This window comes from Hemicordylus capensis, chromosome 2, assembly GCF_027244095.1.
Source record: "Hemicordylus capensis ecotype Gifberg chromosome 2, rHemCap1.1.pri, whole genome shotgun sequence".
Taxonomy (NCBI): domain Eukaryota; kingdom Metazoa; phylum Chordata; class Lepidosauria; order Squamata; family Cordylidae; genus Hemicordylus; species Hemicordylus capensis.
Genome location: NC_069658.1, coordinates 307,849,681 through 307,873,428, shown reverse-complemented (window position 1 = coordinate 307,873,428; position 23,748 = coordinate 307,849,681). Strand labels below are relative to the sequence as shown.

General features: G+C 42.5%; 1 protein-coding gene across 6 annotated transcripts in view; it reads left to right on the top strand.

Moving 5' to 3' along the window:
• Window positions 1–23,748, top strand: part of CACNA2D3 (calcium voltage-gated channel auxiliary subunit alpha2delta 3) — an 878,040-nt gene that overhangs the window by 378,446 nt on the left and 475,846 nt on the right. For all 6 annotated transcript variants that reach the window (XM_053293293.1, XM_053293291.1, XM_053293290.1 and 3 more), the window contains 3 exons: window positions 13,125–13,256; window positions 17,164–17,224; window positions 17,313–17,463. In XM_053293293.1, the coding sequence (XP_053149268.1) occupies window positions 13,125–13,256; window positions 17,164–17,224; window positions 17,313–17,463 (344 nt within the window). The remainder of the gene's footprint in view (window positions 1–13,124; window positions 13,257–17,163; window positions 17,225–17,312; window positions 17,464–23,748) is intronic.

Here is a 23,748-nt window from a genome sequence, read left to right as displayed (position 1 = left end):
GATTGTTTTGTGCGTTGGGTGGTAGGTAGGATGGGTCATGCCCTACCACCTGATCTACTTTGGTGACTCTAGGACCTGCCCATGGAGAACAATGGGGTGATTCAAATTCCCCATTGTTCGCTATGGATGAAACAAGCAGAATGCACACATTTTGCAACCCTGCCTTGCAAAAAAACAACACTGAAGTACAGAGGCATACACAGGCCCTCTCAGTACAGAACAGAACACCACATTTTGCCAAATACATAGTCCAAAGATGATAAAATAAATCACTGACTGATTATTCACTGCCTGCCAAAGTGCCCACACTGCAGTAGCAACATTGGCACAAGTTGCTCTCTCACACACCTTTATGACTCCATCCTCATTTGCAACAGCTGCCACAGCACATCAGCACCCTTGCAGGCAGCAAGAATAGCCATAAGCAAAACTACAGCCATGTCATCAGCCACATTTTGTATTAGTGACTGTACCTTGCAATGCAGATTGCAGAGCAGAGCAGACCAGTGACGGAAGCACAAGTTAGTCCAAGGCCAGATATGGAGCTCATCACAGCAATCACCAAGAAATGTCACACACACACACACACACACACACACAGCTCAGCTGCCTTTGTCTATTTCTTGCCACAACACCATCTTACAAACAGACCAAACCAAAACCACAATTCAAGGAAGGAAGGCAGACACACAAGTTCTGCCTTTGTCAATCTAAGATCCAGCAAAACTAGATAGTTATAGCAGCAATAGGTAGCACAGCATTATACTCCATGCTGAAAAAAGAAAACCACGAAATCAAACCTTCCTTGATTCCTTCCTCCTCTGCTGATGTAAGGGCTCTCTCTGCCTCCCGGGCCCTTTTGAATATACATTTTGAAATTCCCTCCAAAAGTGTTCCCTCTTCCCTCCCCGATTGAATCACCCCAATTCATGTGAATCTATTCATGCCATTCAAGCAGCCATTTTGACTGGTTTTATCCCTTTGCTGATTGATTTTATGGCACTGGATCCAATTGGCTTGAGATCTCCTTGCTTATTTTGGTTGGCTTGTTATCATACATATCAATTGTTGGCATGGGCAACTGTGCCTCCATTAGCCAATGGAGGCACAGTTGCCCATGCCAACAATTGATATGTATGATAACAAGCCAACCAAAATAAGCAAGGAGATCTCAAGCCAATTGGATCCAGTGCCATAAAATCAATCAGCAAAGGGATAAAGCCAGTCAAAATGGCTGCTTGAATGGCATGAATAGATTCGCAGTTAATCGGGGTGATTCAATTTGCCCTTGAATCAGCCCATTCATTTGATGGGCAATTCAATCTACAAATCACCCCGATTGATCTTGAATCGACTCATGCACAAATCGAATTGCACACCCCATAGGAGAGTCACTTGCTAGCACCCTATAACTCTCAAAGGAGCCATTTTTTATATTGGTTAGGGTGAAGCATAAACAATGCACCATCTAAGCTGTATACAAGATAGCAAACCAACCATTATTATACATTTAAACCATATTCAGTGAAGAGCCAGTAAGGAGGTCTAAAGAAACAATAAGCCTCCATTTTCTGCCAGGTTTTGCCTTGATTCCGCACTTGACCTCAGAAATTAATGCAGGTTCTGCCTGTGAGTTGTCAACTTTTAAACCACTATAGTTGTGTCTTCAAAAGCAATTTGATCTGCAGCAATTAGCAGGTGATCATATTTAGCTCCATGTCATGAAATGTTTCACCTGCTGATTTCTGTGCATATCAAACCTCTATTAAAATGACAATAGAATGTGAGCCTGCTCTGTATTCCCCTGTGCCCGTTTAGCTGATAACACTATTCCAAGGTCCACCATCTTTTGCCCTGCTTCCACCTGCTCTGACTTTGGTCAAGAAGGTAATATTTGTGTATGTTAGCAACCCTAGCTATACAACATAAGAATATCATGTCAGAGGACTTTCAGTTCATGACCTGGTTCATATCAAGCTGACTTCTTGAAATTATGTCCACATGTCACTGCTCTGTTTTGTCAGAAACCTGATTATGGATTTTTGTTTCCATGTTGGTGCATGTATCTCTGTAAGTACAATGTTTTTATTTTGGCCAGAGGTTCACCTAGGTAATTTTGGAGCCTAGACTAAAGGTCACATTTTTGGAAGGGCGGTATAGAAATTGAATAAATAAATAAATTAAATAAAGGTCTTTGGAGGCCACCCCACCCCTACTGCTGCAAGTTAAGCATCAACCCCCCACACACACACACATACACGTACACCATGGCATGTGCAATATTTGTAACGTGGGTTTTTGAGGGCACAAACAGCAACTGAACTCACAAGAATATAAGAAAATATAAAACATGTATATTTATGCAAATTTATGCAAATGTATTATTTATGCAAATATGCATTAACAGAAACATTCCAGCACACAACACATTCTCATCCCACATATTTCCCCACTCCCCACTCTGTCTCTAAAGCAGAGGTCACAGTGGGCGCCCGGTGCAGGTCACAGTCACTCAACGCAGCGGGGCCTTCTTGTAAAGAAGGTTTGGAGGCTCTGGACTTCAGCCTGGAAGTCCAGGGGTAAGAGCAGCTCTGATTTTGGCATAGAAATAGAATGCATTGCAGGGGCTAATGCATGTGCAATGTGTCTAAACTAGACAGCACACAAGTGGAAGCGAAAAAGCATTGCTAACTAGATAGGAAAAAGAAAGGAAAAAACTCCTCGTCTGGGCTGTCCCTTTAACAGAGCTTTCCTAGGCAGAAATCATCAGCTGAAACTTTTTCTGGCATGGTGCTAAACATTATTAGTGGCTAATAGCAGCAGTTCAATCTGCTGTTAAAGGAAGAGCTATAGGTGCTGGCTTAAAATCTGGCAATTCTGAAGAGAAAAGAGATCCAGATTAAAGATTAGAATATTTGGTATACTAAACACATTTGTTAAAATAAAAGGGTTCCTTTTTTAAAAAAAGGCAACTTGTACATTCTTAGATGCACATCTAGTGTGAGTTGTAGGCCTGCTTTGTTCTGCCTTGTGTTTTTTCTGTTTTGTTATTTTTATATATTCTTTGGTCTCCAAATAAAGCAAACCTGAGACCTTGTTGTTTGAAACCTAAAAATAGAAAGGGAGAGAGAGCAGAAGGCATTAAGAAAGTTTTCTGAATATTTAGAAGAAAGCTGTTTCAGGTGTAGGGAGCAGGCTGGATGAAACCTTAAAGGCATTAATAATCTGTATATTTAATTCTCTTAGCTGGCATGCGTGTCCTGGATTTGGCGGTGGAACTCTCGCGACACGTTGCGAGAGTTCCTGGCCTTGGGCAAGAGTTGCGGGCAAGAGAAAATGGTGGTGGTGGAGGGCCACAAAATGGCCTGAGGACGGAGGCAGCGGGATGGCCTGGCCTGGCCAGGCCATCCCGAGTAAGGAGGAGGAGGAGGTGGCGGCAGCAGTGGCAGTGGCCTGGCCTGGCTGCTGGGAGCAGGAGGCAGTGGCGGGACGGCCAGGCACAGGTGAGAGGAGAGGAGAGGAGCGGCAAGAGGGCAAGGGGGTGGGGAAGTGAGTGGGGCAGCCTGGGGCAGGAGGGAAACGGGCAGTGGGACTTCCCAATGCGCTGTCTGGGAGGAGGAATGGCGGTGGTGGGGCCCTTTTCGGCCCTCCACTGCCTGGTAAGGAGGACCTGGCTGTGGCGGAGGTGAGGTCCGGCTGGAAGTTGCTCAGTGAGGGGGGGTGGGGCAGGGAGGAGAGGAATGGAAGGGTAGGGAGGGCAAGAGAGAGTGGGGCAGGGGGAGGGGCAGGAGGGGGAGGGGCAAGAGAGAGGGGGCAGGGGGAGGGATGGGAGGGTGAAGGGCAAGAGAGAGTGGCGTGGGGGAACAGCCGGCCCCAAAGATCAGGCAGATGCTCTGTGCGGGTCGGCTAGTAATAAATAATTCATAACAATATAAACTTATGAGAAAAACAGTATAAAAATAAGAGATCCCTTAAACTATAGGACATGTCGTAATCCTTTCTTATGCTCTAGGGCTGTGTGTGGGGCCATGGGCTGAATTATCGGCCAAATCCTGATAACAGTCCAGGCCATTCTTGCATGATACTCATGATGGATAGGTAGGTAGGTAGGTAGATAGACAGATTTTATTTCAGTCATTGACCATTAAAAGAATACAGTTACACAGACTCAGAATGAATTTTACAGGCAATATAACAAAACCTAGCCATTCTGCAAATAATCTCCTTATTGGTGTTTGCTAATACAAATTTTTAAATACAAGTCATCAGGACGTTCAGGGAGGTTTTCCAGTAGAGGGGAAATTAATCTTAAACGAATAACCTTATAGAAAGCACAATATAGGATAACATGTGAAGTGGTTCCTGTGGCCCCAGTGCCACATGGACACAGTTGGGAGGAAAAAGGTATCCCTCGAAACCTGCCGTCAAGAACCGCCACAGGTAGTACATTAACACACGCTAAAGTAAGAGCACATCTAAATTTAGACAGAGATACCTCATACCCCACTTAAATATTCTGCTGGTTTAAAGTTGATAGGTTAGTTCCTTACATATATGCCACTCTTGAGGCCAGCCAATTCCTCCTGTAGTTCTATATCTAAAATGTGTTGTTTAACCACCTTTGTGGCCTGATGTAGTCCTAGGTCAATTAATTCAACCAGGGAAATTCCATAATGAGTTAATTTATTTATGACTGAAGACTTCCATTTAAATTTGTGACCATCCATCATTATTAAGGAGGGTAATCCCCCTTGAACAAGAAACAATTTTAGCCATAAAAGAATAATACAATGCCAATAACATGACTAAAACCTAATAAGTACCACCTCATATCTAATTACTGCGTTTGGCATGCAGCAAGGGACTTGCAAAATGTGTCTAATAAACTTAGCTTGTATGGCTTCTAAAGGCGCAAAGTTGTTAATCGGCCCCAATTGAGCGCCATATAAAAGTAAGGGATACACTTTGGCAGTAAAAAGCCTAATTGTAGCAGGAATAAATAATGCCCCTCGCATGGAGTGATAAGGTTTAATTTTGTTTATGACAAGTTGAGCAGTCTGCCTAATTGAGTTAAAATGGGCATTCCTAGAACCCGATGAGTGAAAGACTATACCCAAATATTTAAAACAGTTCAGCTGTTAGATTTTATGTTCATTCTTGAGCCAGTTATGTAGCCTTGGGCACTTGGCAAAAACCATTACCTTTGTTTTGCAGTAATTTATTTCAATTAGCTTGCTGGCGCAGAAGGATGTAAAGAGTCTTAAGGGCACACTTTAGTCCTATAGGCATCTGCGACATGATGGCCATGTCATCTGCATATAATAATATGGGTACAGTCCTATTTGCTAGCTTCGGGGGTGATACTCATGATGCAAGGGATGGTTTGGATTGCATTGAGCTGATAAATTGAGGGGCTGGCCTTAGGGAGTGGGACTGAGGGCTGGGGTTAATATTGTTTTGGACTGCTGGAAGGAAGACTCCTGCTCACCGCACACTTGTCTAGTACTTAGGCTTGCTACAGGTATGTGATTTGGGTTGAACAGAGATGGGGAGGTGGAGGATGACTCTGGGGCAGCAGTACCAGTGGTGGTGGTGAATCGATGAAGATATGGCATTGGTAGGCCAGCAGGCCATTATAGGGAAAAGGAATTCAGAAATGTAATTGCTGTTTCCCCATCCAGCAGGCCTACCTTCTCTTTGACCTTAGATGCCAATGCCAATGACAGAACCTCACCTTATTAATGCAAGGTCGGTTCAAAATACATCTGAGTTAGTCCATGACTTGATTATGGATGAAGGTGCCAACTTGGTATGTATCACAGAGACCTGGTTGGAGAGGATAATGGTCCGGTTTGGTCCCAGCTTCTCCCAGAGGGTTACTCCATGGTGGAACAGGTGAAAATATATGGGCAGGAAGTTGGGGTGGCTGTGGTCTATAAGGATACCATCTCCCTTATCAGGATCCCTGTCAGGGATTTGGCTGATATTGAATTTGTATACCTAAGTCTAGGGACCAGGGGAATAGAGTACTGATCACCCCACTGCCCAGTGGAGTCCCTGATTGAGCTGATGGATCTAGTTGTTGAGTTGGCATTCAAGTGGCCCAGGTTGTTGTTGCTGGGGGACTTCAATGTTCATTTTGGGACCAGGTTGCTAGGAGCAGCTCAAGAGTTCATAGCAGCCATGGCAACTGTGGGCCTATCCCAATTGGTATCTGGACCAACACATGATGCTGGTCACATGCTTGATTTGGTCTTTTGCTCTTATCAGGGTGGTGTTCCGTGGATGGGGACTCCTGTCATCTCCCCATTGTCATGGACATTGTCATATACAGGGTCAAATAAATTGTAGGCCTGCTGGAAGGGGAAACAGTAATTACATTTCTGAATTCCCTTATCCTATACTGGCCCACTGACCTACCAATGCCATATCTTCATAGATTCCCCATCACCACTGGTACAGCTGCCCCAGAGTCACCCCCAACCTCCTCATCTCTGTTCAGCACAAAACATATACCTGTAGAAGGCCTAAGTACTAGACAACAGTGAGATGAGCAGGAGTCTTCCTTCTAGCAGTCCAAGACAATAATTTGGCCCTAGCCCTCAGTCCCAATCTATCATACTTTGAACACATTATGCAAAGACCTGGCTCCCTTGAAAAGTCCATAATGCTGGGAAAAGTTGAAGGAAAGGGAAGAAGAGGACGGCCAGCAGAAAGGTGATAGACTCGATTATGACAGCAATGAATGCACCACTAAAAGGCCAAGTTGAAGACAGATCATCCTGGAGAGAATCTATCTATGTGGTTGCTAAGTGTCGACACCAACTTGATGACAATTAATCAATCAGGCAATTTGGACTGATAAGCTTGGGCCACTTGCTTGGATAAGTTTGGACCACTAGCTTGGATGGCTTTAAAAGGGGCCAAATTCTTGCTTTCTAGTCTGGTGGCTATAGGCCACTTCCAGCCTCAGAGGCAAGATGCCTCTGAACATCATTTTCAGGGGAGCAACAACAGGAGAGGGGGGATGCCCTCACCTCTTGCTTGTGGCCTTCCCAGAGGCATCTGGTAGGCCACTGTGTGAGACAGGATGATGGACTAGATAGACCTTGGGCCTGATCCAGAAGGGCTGTTCTTATGTTCTTAAGATTGGAGGTCTGGTAGTAAACATTAATAATTTTCTTCTTTCCAAATTGATGATATCTGTCCTCTTTAGTACACTATAAATATTTTGGGATTCTGGTTTGTTTTCAGGTAAAAAAAACAACTGTTGGGAAGAAATTCAGGGTCCTGCCTTCTGTGCCTCTTATACTGTAACTTCTAAATTGTTAATGCCCTCTCATATTTAGCAAAACATGTCCCTCCAAGAACACACATTTTAAAAAAAAGTCAGAACTGTTATTATGAAGTGCATGTGCTTTTAAACATAAATATTTAGATGAAAGTTTCGTTCAAAGATATGCAACTGAGCCACTGCACTGCTTTTCCACTCCCTCCCCCTGATGTTTTCCTTGATGAATGTTAGGACAGAAAACAATTCACCTCTTTTCCACTCCATTAAAATTACCCCATTAAACCAAGTAATTTGAAATCAGCCATTATTTTACAAGTTAGTGAAACTACTGTGTCAAATGTGCAAGCATGTGCTTCTCTGCAAGGACAGTGCTTCACAGATTAATATGAAAGTATTTTAAGACTTTTAATGGATATTTTCAATAGTCACCTTTACAATTTAGCTAGCATGTTGTCAGTTGTCAGTTGTCTTCAATGATTCTATGTCAGTTGTCTTCAATGATTCTATTTATACCTAGCTCAAAAAACACTGTCATTTAGGCTATATCCAGATAGTTTTTCCTCACTGATAGTTTTACTGTGGGGGCGGATCCAAGATGGTGATGAGCTAGCACCACTATTCACAAACTCCTGCCTTAAAATTGGACTTCCTTCCATTGATGCTGAAATTCTCAAATGGAAACCACACAAATCTCGACCATGACAAATAAAAGCAAGAAGAAGAAGAAATGGGAACAACTCAAATGACCAACCAGCTAAGGCAGGGAAGCAAATTTGGATCGACTTCTACCTTCCCACCAACAGAGCCATAAGTACAGCCTTTACACTCCATACTAAGTACAGATTTATGGCCATAGGGACGGACAACCTTCCTTCCCCACCATCCCCCAGGAGATCACTACAAGTGGGACTGCATTACACCAGGCATCTCCTTTGCTATCTGTGAAGAACTATGGCCTGAAAAAAACCCTGAAGCACAGACACAGGGGACCTAAGAGAGCCAAACATCCCTATGGCCACTCCTGCGGACCCCTATGAAAAAATTAGGAGATAAGAACATAAGAACAGCCCTGCTGGATCAGGCCCATGGCCCATCTAGTCCAGCATCCTGTTTCACACAGTGGCCCACCAGATGCCACTGGAAGCCACAGACAGGAGTTGAGGGTGTGCCCTCTCTCCTGCCATTACTCCCCTGCAACTGGTACTCAGAGGCACCCTGCCCTTGAGGTTGGAGGTGGCCCACAGCCCTCTGACTAGTAGCCATTGATAGACCTCTCCTCCATGAAGTCATCCAAACCCCTCTTAAAGCCATCCAGGTTGTTGGCTCTCACCACATCCTGTGGCAGAGAGTTCCACAAGTGGATCACGCGTTGTATGAAAAAGTACTTCCGTTTGTTGGTCCTAGACCTCCTGGCAATCAATTTCATGGAGTGACCCCTGGTTCTAGTGTTGTGTGAGAGTGAAAGAATCTCTCTCTCTCCACTTTCTCCATGCCTGCTTAAGATGCCTACTTACTAACTTCAGAAATGGTTATACAAACTCTACAGCTATTAAACACAATCTCAATGAAAGCAGATCAACTCAGGCATGCTCTTGATACATTTGTGCTACACAAATATACAATTTAGGCTTCGAACACAGCCCCCGGCAACAACCAGGCAGCTTTCTCCTCAGCTCCAGCTGGGACCTCTGCCAAACACACACAAGACACACACTGGACTGCCAAAAACAACCCATTCATCTAGATCAATGTGTGTACGTCAAACCTTCCTGGTACTACAAATAGAAATGAATCTTATGAACACCAGGAGATGGTATTATCATAAGGTGATTACTAACTCTCTGAGACGACTCTTATACTGCCATCTCAGATCTGTAGACCTGGACTCAATCCAATTCTTGCCAAGCTGTCCAGGTTTAAAGATAATTCTGCTCACCTTCAATATTCCCACCCCCCCACATAAGATCCTTTGGATATAGGGGCATCTTCTCCATAACTTTAACATAAGACCTACTAGAGTGTTTAAAGACTGCGTCCTTTAGCCACTAATTTGGGCAAAACATTCCTGCTGAAAGTGATCTTGAAGATAAAGCTTCCAAGGAAACAAGATCTGGCTTTAGTAAACAGCCTTCAAATGACTCTGCAGAATCTCTGCTGCCTCTACAGCCTAACCCTTTATGGCTCGGAGTATGTGATGAGCACAGGGCTCTGGGCCTAGAGCTTCCAGATCTTTACTCATAGCTGTTATAGAACAGGCACAGCCACTGACATACCTCGTTTCCTCCTCAGACTTTGAACCCACAGTCAGTGACAAAGACATGGAGACCTTGCCCCATCGATTCTCACCGGGGGACCTCATTAGAGCAAATGCCAAGCCCTAATCAATCCCTGGGAGCACGACCTTATGACCTTCTTGCCAGATGCCAAGCCAAGTAAGGCTATAATTACACCCAGCTCAAGGAGGAAACTATCATTTCAGTTTGACTCAGATTCAGAGCTTGAAGACAAAGACTCAGACATCACTGAAGCCACTCCCCGCTCCATGTCAGCTAACTCAAGGAGCAGGGATACCTCAGAGTCTGCCCAGCCTCAACCCAAGACTGCATTATCTCTTCTCCCTCCTGATGCTGAAGAGACTCAAATGCTCCTCACAGACACAGAAACCCCAAAGGAAGGGGCCCCTGAGCTAACACAGCCCCAGTTCTTAACACCAGGATTCATACCTCCTACTGCAGGTGAAGAGCTGCAGATGCTACACACAGACACTGCTCCCCCAGAAGAAAGGGTCTCTACATTGTACTCATCGCCTCAAAAGCAGCAGTCGCCACACATAACCCCCAGTGGCCCACTGGAGTCTCACATTCCAGAAACACATCATAGTGAACTTACAGCAATGACAAGGAATGAGGATGCATGCCTGTCACCACCCCTAATCTCACTAGAGCAGCAGCTGCCCAATGCATATTTGGAAGTACAGCTGGAACTAGCTGCAGCAGAACCCACCTGAGAAACTCTAGATTGTGTGGCTCCCTGCACCCAACCCACCAGTACAACCCTGCCAATATCACTACAGACTGACATCCAAAAGACTGGCATAGGGTATCCCTCCTGATCTGGAATATGGCTGCCTGGCACTCTAGCTGCAGGGATGTCTCCACACATTACATCATAATGGTGCAGGAAACCTGAACATCTGCAGGTCTGGCACTTAACGGCTACAGCTCACATTCACTGGGAGCAGAAACCAGTGTGAGCAGGGGCAGATCCAAGGGTGGATTGGGAGTGCTTGTTTCTACCACTCTGTGTGCATTGTAAACAAGACTCCTCCATTTAAGCAACATGCTATGGTGGTGTCAATTCGCTTCAGACACTGCATTCTACAACTAAATCAACATCTATCTACCCCTGCAGAGACAGAAATCTCAGCTCAGGAAAGTATGGCATGAACTGGAACAAAAGAACATAGGAAGCTGCCATATACTGAATCAGACAGTAGGTCCATCTAGCTCAGTATTGTCTACACAGACCGGCAGCGGCTTCTCCAAGGTTTCAGGCAGGAATCTCTCTCAGCCCTATCTTGGAGATGCCAGGTAGGGAACTTGGAACCTAGATGCTCTTCCCATAGCATCTCCATCCCCTGAGGGGTATATCTTACAGTGCTCACACTTCTAGTTCATATGCAACCTTCTAGTTCATATGCAACTTCTAGTTCATATGCAACCAGGGTTGTCCCTGCTTAGCTAAGGGGACAAGTCATGCTTCCTACCACAAGACCAGCTCTCCTCTCCAAACTCTCCTCTCCTCACACTGGAACACTACCTGACTAATATCAATGCCTACTTTGTGAGGAGGTGACTTTAATGCCAGGCTAGGTCCCAACCATGACACCGTATATGCACAACAGTGCTGCCCACCCAATCCCGAAGCAGACCTACTCCCCTTAGCCCCATCCAACCCCAGCACAGCATCCCTCAAATGGCTATTGATGGTATCTGCTTATGTTTCTTTTTAGATTGTGATCCCTTTGGGGACAGGGGACCATCTTATTTTTGTATTATTTATTTTTCTATGTAAACCACTTCGAGAACTTTGGTTGAGGAGTGGTATATCAATATTCTTAGTAGTTCGTAGTTTGCAGCATGCCATTTGAAGGACAAGAAGTCAAACAATGCTGTAGTTTCTGTTACTTGATATGCTTGAACTCAAGGAATGCAGCATCTCTCTTGTCAAGCAGCGGCAGGAAGAGTAAGGAGACAGCAGAGGGCAGATCATCTGCTCCGAGAAGTGGCTACTGTGTGAGAAACATGGCATTTCTGGTCTGCTCTGAGCTGACCTCTCTAAGGTTGCAGGAGGAGCTTGTGCACAAAACCCAGGTTATAGCAGCAATAGACACAATGGAGCCTTCGAACCTCAGGGTTCAGCAGCAAAACTCACTACAACCTGAAGGTTCAAATTCAGATTTGCAGACAAAAAAGGAGCCACAGTTTTTTGACGAAACCACGGCTTTATCTATTTATGTTTCAGATTTGTAGACTGCCCCAAATTTCCATCTCTGGATGGTTCATGCATTTGGCCAATCTCTGGCATGTTTACCTCTGGTTTGGTGTTATGTCCAAATGAGGCCTGAGTCTTGGTGTTGTTATTGAGAGAAGCCATTAGACTATCCCTCTGCATTTCCAAATGGTGCCTTGCCTGTTGCTGTCTCTGCTCCATTCCCTGGCACTTGTTAAACTGCTGGAGGGCTGAACCTTAAGAGCACTTGGACTTGGGCACCTGACAGTAAGTGTTCTGACAGTCAGTAAGGGAGCATTAGGCCTTCTCATACAGTTTTTATCAGGGTAGGAGGCATTATACTCTGGTTTGTATGACTGTATGAGCTCATGAAAATGCCGCAAAGCAGGGTAGTCCTGCTTTTATACCTTCCTCTTAAAATGAAGGTAGGAGAGGATTGTTCTCCTACCTTGCTTTTCTGGGTGTATGGATCCAATCACCTCTTGTACTCAGCTACTTGGACTCAACAGATCTGTGGCACGAGGAGCTGCCATCATGGATATGCCATTCTACAAAGCACACTCTATGATGCTGACGTTGGAGCCGCTTCAGCAGTCTGGGTCTGCCTCCTGCTCCTTTGTGGCCAATTAGAAGGCAGCTGTTGACATAATGAGGCTATCCAAACTGTTGGCAGTGCAAAGCATTCTGGGAAGGCCTGGCTTAACCATGTGTTTCCTGGGCTTGCTGACCAAAATGGAGGTTCTGCTTGTTTGTTGCTACTGGGATTGGTTGTGTGAGCAGGCCTATGAAAAGTTTAAAAAATAAAATAAAATAACATGAGATAGGTTAATTCTCTCTCTTTGTAGCACATCACTTTGTTTCAGCAGTCAAGATACACTTGATAACTTTGCACCAGATATTTGATCAAAAAGAGGCAGAGACCTTTGTTATCCTATAGTAGTCAGAGAGCTGGCAAAGAATTGAATTCAGAACATTCAACAAGTGGTGAACAGAACATCACCACTTTCGACTAAACTCCTCTCCTTGGTTACTTGCACTAATGTTTACCAACCTTGTGTAGCTGATTCTTAGACTGGTCCTTGCTTTCCTTCAGGAATTCTGTGAAGGATCTGTAGATATCCTTAGTAAGTGGAGCTGGCAGTCAACAGAAGCAACTCCATCCTTCCTCTCCATACTTATTTCTTCTCTCCTCCATCTTCTGATCCCATTCAGAGTATTCAGTATTCAGCCAGGTAGTTGGATCCTCTTGTGCCCTGCTAGAAATATTTGCTTATTCATGACCCAGGTGCCTTCACTCTTGTTCATTGTTCTTTTTCAGATCCTGCTATTGTGAATGGAGTCTATTGGTCTGAATCCTTAAACAAAGTGTTTGTTGACAACTTTGACCGTGATCCTTCTCTTATATGGCAGTACTTTGGAAGTGCAAAGGGCTTTTTTAGGCAATATCCAGGTAAGAGCCAGTCCAGTTCATTTTATTTGCTGTCTTTTGTGAAGAGATTTTAAATGTCTGTCTTCTGTGTAATACATTTGTTCTGGTATTTGTTCCAGTCTGATTAGACTGGATCTGCATGTTCACTTTTAAAATGAATGCATGTACAGTCATTCACAGAAAAAACAGGTACTTATGTACAGACACCTACACATACAACATAAAATTCACAGAATCACTCTGTGAATTTGATTCACTACTAGAGCCTTCTTCAAATGTTAAAAAAGTGACACTGTATAGCATCCCAAGAGCATGGCTACAAGTCCCATCCCAGCGCCGATGTGCTCAAAAGTTCTCTCCCTGCACTGTTCATGCTTTCAGTGTGTGTGTGTGTAAAAAGACAAACATCATAAATGTGGACAGCATGGGAGTGGGATTTGCGGGTGCTTGGGACTCTGTTCTAGTATACAGTAGAGATGTACACTGTCCGGTCCGACCGCAAACTGGTCTGCTGCGACCTGGGCTGATTCGAGCAGTTCTATTGTGAGCAACTTTGAGTCAGTTCAAGCCAGTTTGTTGACCCAACTGACTGAGCTGGTGGGTTCCACTGAACCAGTTCAGAGACCAGTTCAGTCTGAATTAGGACCAGATTTGGACCGAACCATGGCCAGAAGTCCATGCACACCCCTAATGTACAGCAACCACCACCCTTTTTTTTAAAACATCTGAAGAGTTCAAGTTCTTTGCCTTTTTTTAAGATAAAAGAAACCACCAAGTTAGCCACCTTGAACATTCAAAAAGAAGATAGAATAATATCTGCAATGTTCCTCCAATAATAAACTGGTCTCTTCTTGACTCACCTCTGTGTTCTTCCTTCTTCCCATACTCTTCCTGAAAAGTAGTAGCATGTATATCAAGGTAATGGATGGAGGAGAAATGTCCTTTAATCTGTTGTTGTTGCAGCAAAACTGCTTCCCCCTCTAAAGTGCTTTCTTATACTTACTTTGCTTTAGATACATTTATTCAAAGTCGACAGTTTTCTAAGCAATGACACCTCAAGCTCCTACATATATTTCAAGACAGCAACATGTATTCCAATGTACATATCTTCTAAGAAAGCAAAATTTTTATTTTTCTTGGTGGAAGCAGCTGAAACCCTTAGGACATCCCTCTTGCTTCAGCAGCATTTGAATTTTTAATAGAAAGGAAGTTTTAATTTTGCTTGGGAATTTAGAAAACATGACTTAAGGCTATGGTAGTGCTGACTTTGCAGCTGTGGCAATAAAAGCATACAACTAAAAACAGATAATTTTAGAGTACTTTAACTGTTTCCTGGTTTTCTTATATGAAGTTAATATCATCACACCACTTGTTTTTTTGCTGTCAAATATTCCTTGTACCAGCAATTTTTTCTTAGTGTTTACTCATAGGCAACTCCTACAACTTTTCAGTAATGTGCTTTATTTGCAGACACTTAGCCATTGGTGTGTGTGCACTAGAGCACTTAGGTAATTTTGGTGCCCGAACAACCCCTGCTGTGAGGCCCCTCTGTTGCGAAGCCCCCCTGCATTTTGGGGGGCCTCCTGCCTCCACCCTGTGCCTGCTACACCACACCAAACCACCAAAATATACCTTAATTTTAGCCACCAATGTGCATGGCCAGGGGGTGAGCGGAGCAGGCCTTCCCACACCTCCCTCCATGGTGGTGAGGGCAGGCAGAGTGGCCACTGGGTCTTCTTGGCTCATCCCCCGCTCCAGCTGTGCACATTGGCGGCTATTTACCTTAAAATTATAGCAATAGCAATAGCAATAGCACTTACATTTATATACCGCTCCATAGCCGGAGCTCTCTAAGCGGTTTACAATGATTTAGCATATTGCCCCCAACATTCTGGGTACTCATTTTACCGACCTCGGAAGGATGGAAGGCTGAGTCAACCTTGAGCCCCTGGTCAGGATCGAACTTGTAACCTTCTGGTTACAGGGCAGCAGTTTTACCACTGCGCCACCAGGGGCTCCTTATGATACATTTTGGTGGTTCCGCATGGTAGGACAGCGGTGGGGCAGGCGTGGGGTGGTGGCCTGAAGCACCCAGGATCTCTCCCTCCCCCAAGACCCCCCTCTCAGGTCTGAATTCAGTTGGTGATCATAGACAATCTCTATTTCTCAACCTTAGTTTCTAATTTCAAAAATAGGATTACTAGTGTGACTTAACACCACAAAGTTGTTGTGAAGACAAATAAAGTGTTTTTTAGAATACTGTGCACTCTAAAATGCTATATGAATGATTACAATTAAGAGTGAGCATGATCCTGTCACAGCTGTTTTACATCTATTTTCAATAGGATTGTTAAGCTTGCTGAAATAATTAAAATTATTACGCTTAATTTTGGTGAGATCATGCCCAAGATAAATATTGTTGTTGGTGACTGCTACTCTGTTTAACAGGACCAAACTTAATTCAGACAACAATGGTATGCACATGTGCAGCCCTACCCAGGTTAGCAAAGTGCAGCATTGGAATCGAGTCCAATCCTGGCACTGTCTCCCTTGCAAGCCCAGCTTTTGTACCCGGGATTTTACCTAGGTTAAAGGGTGTGAGTGCACCCTTCCCCCCAGGTATGGGGTTGTGTGTATGCTCAAGCTGCACGCAGCCTGAGCATACACAGAGATGGGCATCTCCCACAATGCACTGCACTCATCACATGGTGCACTGTGGGATATCTGGATGCTGGGACACATCGTCCTGGTCTGAACTGTTTGGAGCAGGTCAGGTCATCTGGGAGCACAGGCTCCCAGCAGCATATCCTTGATTGTCTGTGAGGAAGGTGAGCTGGATCCTGCCTCCCCCACCCCACACACCAGCCCGCCTGCCAGTCATGTGAATAGCCTTATTGTTTAACCATGGTTATGACCAGAACCCACTTTCATTCCAACTAATTTCACTTTAAACGTTTCACATTAGAGCATTCTGAATACTGATTTAGAGTCCATTCTGTGTACTGGGCAATGGTCACTTCCTTTAGTACTTTACTTGGCTCGCATTTTGGCACCAGAAAGCAATATAGTATGATCAATCTGGAAAGGTGTTTGGTTTATCTCTGTATGGTTCATCTCAAAATGGTTTGAACCATAAGACTCTAGGAAGGATCCCGTAGGGTTTAATTACATTATGACCAAGGGAATAATGATTTTGTGACTCCCTCCTATAAGTGCTGCCCCAGTTTCATTAATACACTGCAGTTTGTGTTTTTCCTGTATTGTGAGTCAAGTGAAGAAGTAGTGTTTGATCTTTTATTATTATTTTTTAAAAAATACTTTAACATTGTCTTCCATTATTCCCAAATCACAAATTCACAACTTGGAGACATTACCTCAATATGATCAAATTATCTGTAGCAAAATGTTTGGATATCCAGCCTATGAGTAAGGCCTTTAAACATGCTGAAATTCATTACTGACAAATTAGCTGACAAGAAAAGAGTGGTGGCAACATGGATTTGGCTTGGCCCATCACAGTATTGTGAGTTATCTATTCTACCAAAGTGAGCACCTTAATCACCCTGGATGACATCCAGACTAAGGTGGAGTGGCGGTAGTGGTGGTCAAAAATCAATTAGGACACTTAATGTGGTTTAAATGAGTATTGAACAATATTGCAAACTATTGAAAGCTTTATATGGAAAAATATTTTGATTGGAATACTCAATAAATTTTTTTAAAAACCCACTTACGTACTCTCTTTCAGACTAATTTATTACTAATGAATTGTATGGAACAATGAATTTTTAGAAATTGCCATGTTTCCATTCCATTCCGTTTTGGAAAAATTTCCACCTCACGTCTCTGGAAAGTGTTAATATACCAGATTTCCCTCACAAACATCAGAATATGTACAGTATAGTAAATCTATTTTCCCTCTCTGCAGGAATTAAATGGGAGCCAGACGAAAATGGAGTCATTGCATTTGATTGCAGAAATCGAAAATGGTAGGTCACAGTCACCCACTGTTTTCTAAAGGAAGTAGACAGTTTAGATTTTAAGCTAAAATTACGCTTTCTCCCCCTGTTGATCCAGGTATATACAAGCAGCCACTTCTCCTAAAGATGTTGTCATTTTAGTGGATGTGAGTGGCAGCATGAAAGGACTCCGCCTGACTATTGCAAAGCAGACTGTGTCATCTATTTTGGACACACTGGGAGATGATGACTTTTTTAACATAATTGCTGTGAGTACTTCTTTCTGCTCTTTGGTATGTGATGCTGCTTTCTTTGACCCTGATATTTATTTATTTATTTATTTATTTATTCATTCATTCATTCATTCACTCACTCACTCACTCATTCAATTTATATACTGTCCTTCCTAAAATGGCTCAGGGCAGTTTACATTAAAATCAAAAATACATAATAAATACATCAAAATAAAAACAAAACACATTTAAACGTCATACAGGAATTCAAAGGGCAAGAGATGAGGAGGTGGTGTAAGATGTAGAGTAACAGGTGGTATAAGTGGTGTAAGATGTAGAGTAAGGTCTGTGCTCTGTTCCAGAGCACAGGCCTTCCTGGAGGCCATGCCATCTGCGCTGATAGCCCTGTTTGTGGATCCGAAGTATCCACAAGACAAGACAACTGTGGTTACTTGATGGGGTAGGGAATGTAGTGTGTGCATTTTCACATACATCTTGCTCTATTATTCATCTACTCCAGTATTCTGTCCAAGTACTAAGTTGGCTAAATAAAGGCCTTTACACCTTTGTGTTGTGAATACTTTATCCTTCTGTTCATGAACTAGGAGGCTTTAGACCCCAGTGTCACCTGTATATCATGAAACTAGACAGTCTGATAAAATGGATGGAAGGTGGAAAGTTCTTTGTATATGTAGCTGCATTTGAATGGGCCTGCCTCTGAATGAGAGTAATAGCAAAGGAGGAAATGTGGCTTGTGTATGGGTAGTAAAACCTCAGTAGATGGTTCAGCACAGGATTGTGTTGCACTTTAATGAGATTTCACAGTTTCTGTATCACTTGAACTCCCTCTTGGAATTGCAGCCCCATAAAGATTGACTCATTATGCCCAACATGATATGATTCTTCTGGAGCAATCACTTGTAGGGATGTGCACAGAACCGTAGAATCTGTGCACTCCTGGGAGGGGGGTTGCTGCCCATGTGCCAACCCTGCCCTGCCGCTTTCCTCCTGCCTGCGCTCCCCCAAAGAGCGGGTGCGTGGGGCTGCAGCGTACCTCCTTGCAACTGGGATCAGTGTTGCCATGCAAATGGCCAACACGCATGCGCGCTCCAGCCATTTACGTGGTGATGCTGATCCCGGCTGCAAGGTGGTACACTGCAGCCCCGCACGCCCACTTCTTGGAGGAGTGCCAGTGGGGAAAAACAGCAGGATGGGGGCTGGCAGGTAGGCAACACTTTCTCTACCCCTTAAAGTGACCCCTCCCCCTCCAAACCGGTTCGAATGCTTGTTGCCAGAACTGGTTCATCACTCCTAGAATGGACTCCTAGAAGTCACTCCTAGAATTCATTCCTAGAATGAAGCGCTGAATGGTTATGTGTACATCCCTAATCTCTTGGCCTTCTCTTTGTTTCCTTCTGTACTAATTAGCCCTGTTTCTGTTATATCCTTGTCTGGCTACACGTCCCTGCCCCCTTTACCAAGCCTGGCTAGGCTTATTGGGTCCAGCCTCAAAGCAGGGATGGGGAGGGGGTTGAGTGTCACCCTGTGCCTCTTCCATCCCAGGCTGCTTGCTCCTTGTGTCTGCCCATCTCCGGGTGCCCCTGACACTCTACACCAGCCAGCCTCTCATCCCTGGCCAGATTCTTATATGCCTCCTCTCAGGCTATGCATCGCCCACCCCAATTATGGGGCCAATGCCCCTCTTTATTCCCTGTAATTGACTACCCTTTACAGCTGTTGCCAATGCCTCTCCCCCTTCTACATCTGCTCAGATCCCCTCCCCTTGGGAGGCATGCTACTGATGTTATCTTTGCATGCCTCTCCATCGGCCTTTTCAGGACTCTGCTCCTCCTCCACAGGAGCTGGGTCCATGCCCATTGGCAGTCTTTCCTCCACTTCTCCCTGGCCTCCACCCGTCCCTGTCACCTTGGGCCCCCTCACCACCCCGCCCTTGGAGGTAAGGACAGCTGGCCTCACCAGACAGTCCTCTTGGGGGCTTGATACAGGACCACTGCTAACCTTCTGAAATCCCCTCTTTCTCCTGATACAATGTATAATACATGAAGGGATCTTTTCCAGAGGCTCTCCAAGTTGCATTATAAATAGTATACACTGCATCTTTGATAACACTTGCAAGGAATTATGACTATCATTTCTATTAAAAATAAAGGGTGTTATGGTCAGTACACATGATCATAATTGAATTTCAATTAACTCCTACAGTATGTAATTGGATATTGAAAAATATTTTATTGATACAGTTGCATGGGTTATTTTCCTGATATATATTGGTCCATTTCATTCTTCAATAATTTCTTTTCTAAATGTATCCATAAATAAATGGCACACAAGTCCAATGTAGACCTTTCCAGAGAATAAACATAAAAAGATAATGTAAAAGAAAAAAATCTTTCTAGCTTTCATGGGTAATTTATTGCAAAAGCTATCTAAAATTGGTGGGCTAGATGATTGAATTACAACAGGAATTGTTAAACAATGCACTTGGTTTTGTGTAGCCCAAGTTAAAATATGAGGTCAGATAATCAGTGCATGAAAAGAGATGTCTGCAGCAGGAAGAAAAGGCAATTTTTTTCCAGTTTCCTTTGAAGTAAAATGCTAAGTCAAGCGTTAAATTAAGAATATTATCATAAAAACCAAGTGCTAATTCTGTCTGGCACTGAAACCTGAGAAAAATGCTTTTATAGAAATATAAGCTCTACATTAAATGAATAATATTCTGGATGGAATGAAATGTTGAATTCAGTTAGCTGTGATACAGCTGTATCATGCCAATGCTGATTGCAGGACTATTCTTTTTTTATAAATTACATTTTTAATCTTTTTTTGTGTGGGGGGGAGGAAACATAGAGGAATCTATGAGATCCACCGCCTTAAGCTCATTTTGAAATCATTTCTGTAGATAGTCATATGCAGATTAGAGAGACTATGGGAAAGGTTTCCAGCTAAATGAGTCAATTGCCAATTGCTTTTGACATATTGTTAGGGGATGAACAACTTCAAACAAAAAACTTGCCTTAAGCAGAGTCAGGCCATTGTCCTATCTGTCTTATTGTGACCTATTCTGATTGATTGCTTCCCTCCAAGATCTTTCCATTCTAAGGCCCTCTAAAGTGGAGGTACTAGTGGGTGAATCTGAGACTCCCTGTATGCAAATCATGACCTCTCCTGTGAGTCTGGGGAGGGTCTGACCTCCTTGTGTGTCTGGGGAGACCAAAATGAGCTGAATTGAGAAATAGTCCAGATGGTACACAGCAAATGCATATAGCTTTTTTATGTGTCCAGAAGGTGCCATAGGAAGTTGCCATGAGGGATAGAGGAACTATGGAGAAAGTGCTGCTTAACTGTCTTCCTCTTGGCCACTTTTCCATTCATGATTTCATGGAAAAGTCCCAGGGGAAAAGCCCCTCCCCACCTTATATTCCTCTTGCATCTCCTGTTGGGATACCTTTATATGTATTCTTCATGTAATCTCTAGTTTGTTCCTGAAAGGTTGATGAGAGACTAAGCTTGATGTGGTGGTGGTGGGACATGGGGAAGGAGACTGCAAATATATAGCCTTCTCAAGAGCCACCTAGAATCACCAGTTTGTGCTTTATAAAATAGCAGAGTAACAAACTGCTGGGAAGTGGTGAGTGTATTTTGCATTTAGAACCAATACAATGGTGAATGAATGGGGCAGATATTGGTAAAGGGGTTTCAAGGAAAAGAAGTGAAAACTACCCATTGGGAGATTTGAAGGAAATGGAGGTGGTCTGAGAGATGAAGAGGAGAATGCTTTTCCAGGTACAGGGAGGAGGTTGATATGTGACATGAAGGCAGGAATAGGAATGGAGATTAATTTAGGCAACTTCAGATTCAAAGACTAGGAGCTTAGGATGATAAAAAGCCAGAGCAGAAAGTCAAGGAATGGGGTCGGACATGAGCGTAGGGATCATTTAAAATAAAATCCAGATTTCCAGATTGCTCTTCGAACCTTGCTGAGTTTAAAGAACAATTTGAGGTTTTCTTTTTACTGCTAAGAACTCCTCCCACCCCAATGCAGTTGAATGCATTTCTTTTGGTCAATGGTTGTACCTTTTTTGTTTTGTATATCTAGAGAAGATGGTACCCCAGCCTTTCCCCCCCTTAAAAACATTTATTTTTCAGAAATAGATATATAATTAAAATAACACAAAAAAGATAAATTATAAATAAGTTCACAAATTATCAAATTTATGCAAGCTACAAAACAATAAGACAATTCTAGAAAACGCACACAGACACACACACCCATATTGATATGTTATTATTATTATTATTATTTATTCAATTTCTCTTTGTTATGTGCATGTTGCTATGCACTTATTAACTCTAAACAATTCTTCCACCAAGACCTCTTTATAATGCAAAGATAAAATATTATCCACTAGATGTTACAGGTTAAAACAAAACCAGTTTCAATGTCAATACATCATCCTCAGTTGCCTTTACAAACCAAATATTTCAGCGGTTCTTAAATTCCTTTCTCACAAGGTAAGCAATATTATTATTATTATCACTAGTATTATTATAGGTGGGGAATTGAAGAAGGAGGACAATATAACAGCTGCAACAAGAAACAATTGACTCAGCTTCTACCATTCAGAAACGAATGAATTTCATAGCCAAAACCATCTCATCCTTAACATTAATATCTCTTTTTAAACACTCTATATACATTGCATCCTTTATTTTATGTTTCTGCAAATTTATTTCCACTGTCCATACAGTTATCTTAGTACCCACCACTTATCCAGCATGCCCCTCTCTTTATATATATTGACCACAGCTTAGTTTTTGAAGTTGAGTATAAGGATTTTAAAACGTTCAGGAGTCTTTCTCAAAATCCATTTTACTTAACAATTACTTAACAAAGTCAAAAGCCTTTTCAGTATCTAATGATAACATAGTTTGTTTATTTTTCTTACAATAATCTAGCACAATAATGGTTCTATTGGTGTTGTCTGTTAGTTGTCCCTGTGGAATAAAGCCACTTTGATCAGGATGTATATAATCTGCAATACAGTCACTACCTGATTTACAACCCCCCTGATTTACAAACCAAGCTCCACAGCATATTAAATTAATGAATTCCTCAACTTACAAAGACCAATCTGCGCATACAAACAAGTCATCCCTTATAGGAACTGTATGCTTTCTAAGTCATGGACATCCAACTGGCAAATAAACTTTTCGAACACGTTCTTTTCGAACCGTTTGTAAATTGGGGACTCCCTTTAAAGTGGTTTAATCTCCTTTTCAAAATAGATGTACATCATTTTGCATCCTGATTTAAAAGTGAAATTGATCTATAAGATTCTACATTTAAAGGATCTCTATCTATTTTATGGATTACAACTAGTTCTTAATACTTCATTTTACCAGGTGTGAAACATAAAGTCTTCTGAAATTTCTTGTAAAAATCTGATAGTAACCCATCCCTACCTGGAGATTTTGTATTTTAGAGCTTTTGAATTGCCAAATTAACTTCCTCTTCATAAAAATTACTATTTAAGTAACTTTCATCCTTTTCTTTTAACTTCGTATTTAGGATTTTTCTAATAACTCCTTTAAAAAATATTTTTCTGGCATACTACAGGAATATAATTTTTCACAATAGGTAGCAAATTCATTGGAAATATCTGACTTAAACACAATTTTTATTTTTGCAATTTTATTTTTGCAATAAATCTTGAGTCCATTTTCTTCTTGCTAGGCGTTTCCTTGATTTCTCTCCCCCTTGTATGAAAAACTGGTTATTATAGATATGGCATCTCTGAACTTCATTTATTTCTAGAAGATCTAGCTTTTTCCTTTATTAAAGTAATTTCCTAAACACTTTAAATACCAACTCTTTTATACTTTTGTTCTAAAACCTTAAACCATAACATTTTCTAACAATGTTTTCCCTTTTAAGGCTCTTCTGGTTTTTTGTTTTTTAAATAGCTTGAAGTGCTTATGCACTTTCTTCTGATGAATGCCTTAAATGCATCCCATACTGTCTCTCTAGGTAATAAGTTCATTATACAGAATAGACAAGTTTAGCCTCCAATATGAACCTCTATTATCTTTATATCTAAAGTCCAGAGTACATTTGACCATTGCATGGTCAGACCAGATATATCATTGGTTGGGTTCTGGCTGACTAAGCCGGAAGACATCAAAAATCTAGTCCAGCCTAGAATAAGAATTGTGTCTGTTAGAATAAAACATGTCATATATCTCATTTGGATGTGTTAATCTCCAAATATATTTTATGCCTTATTGAGTGCACAAATTAGC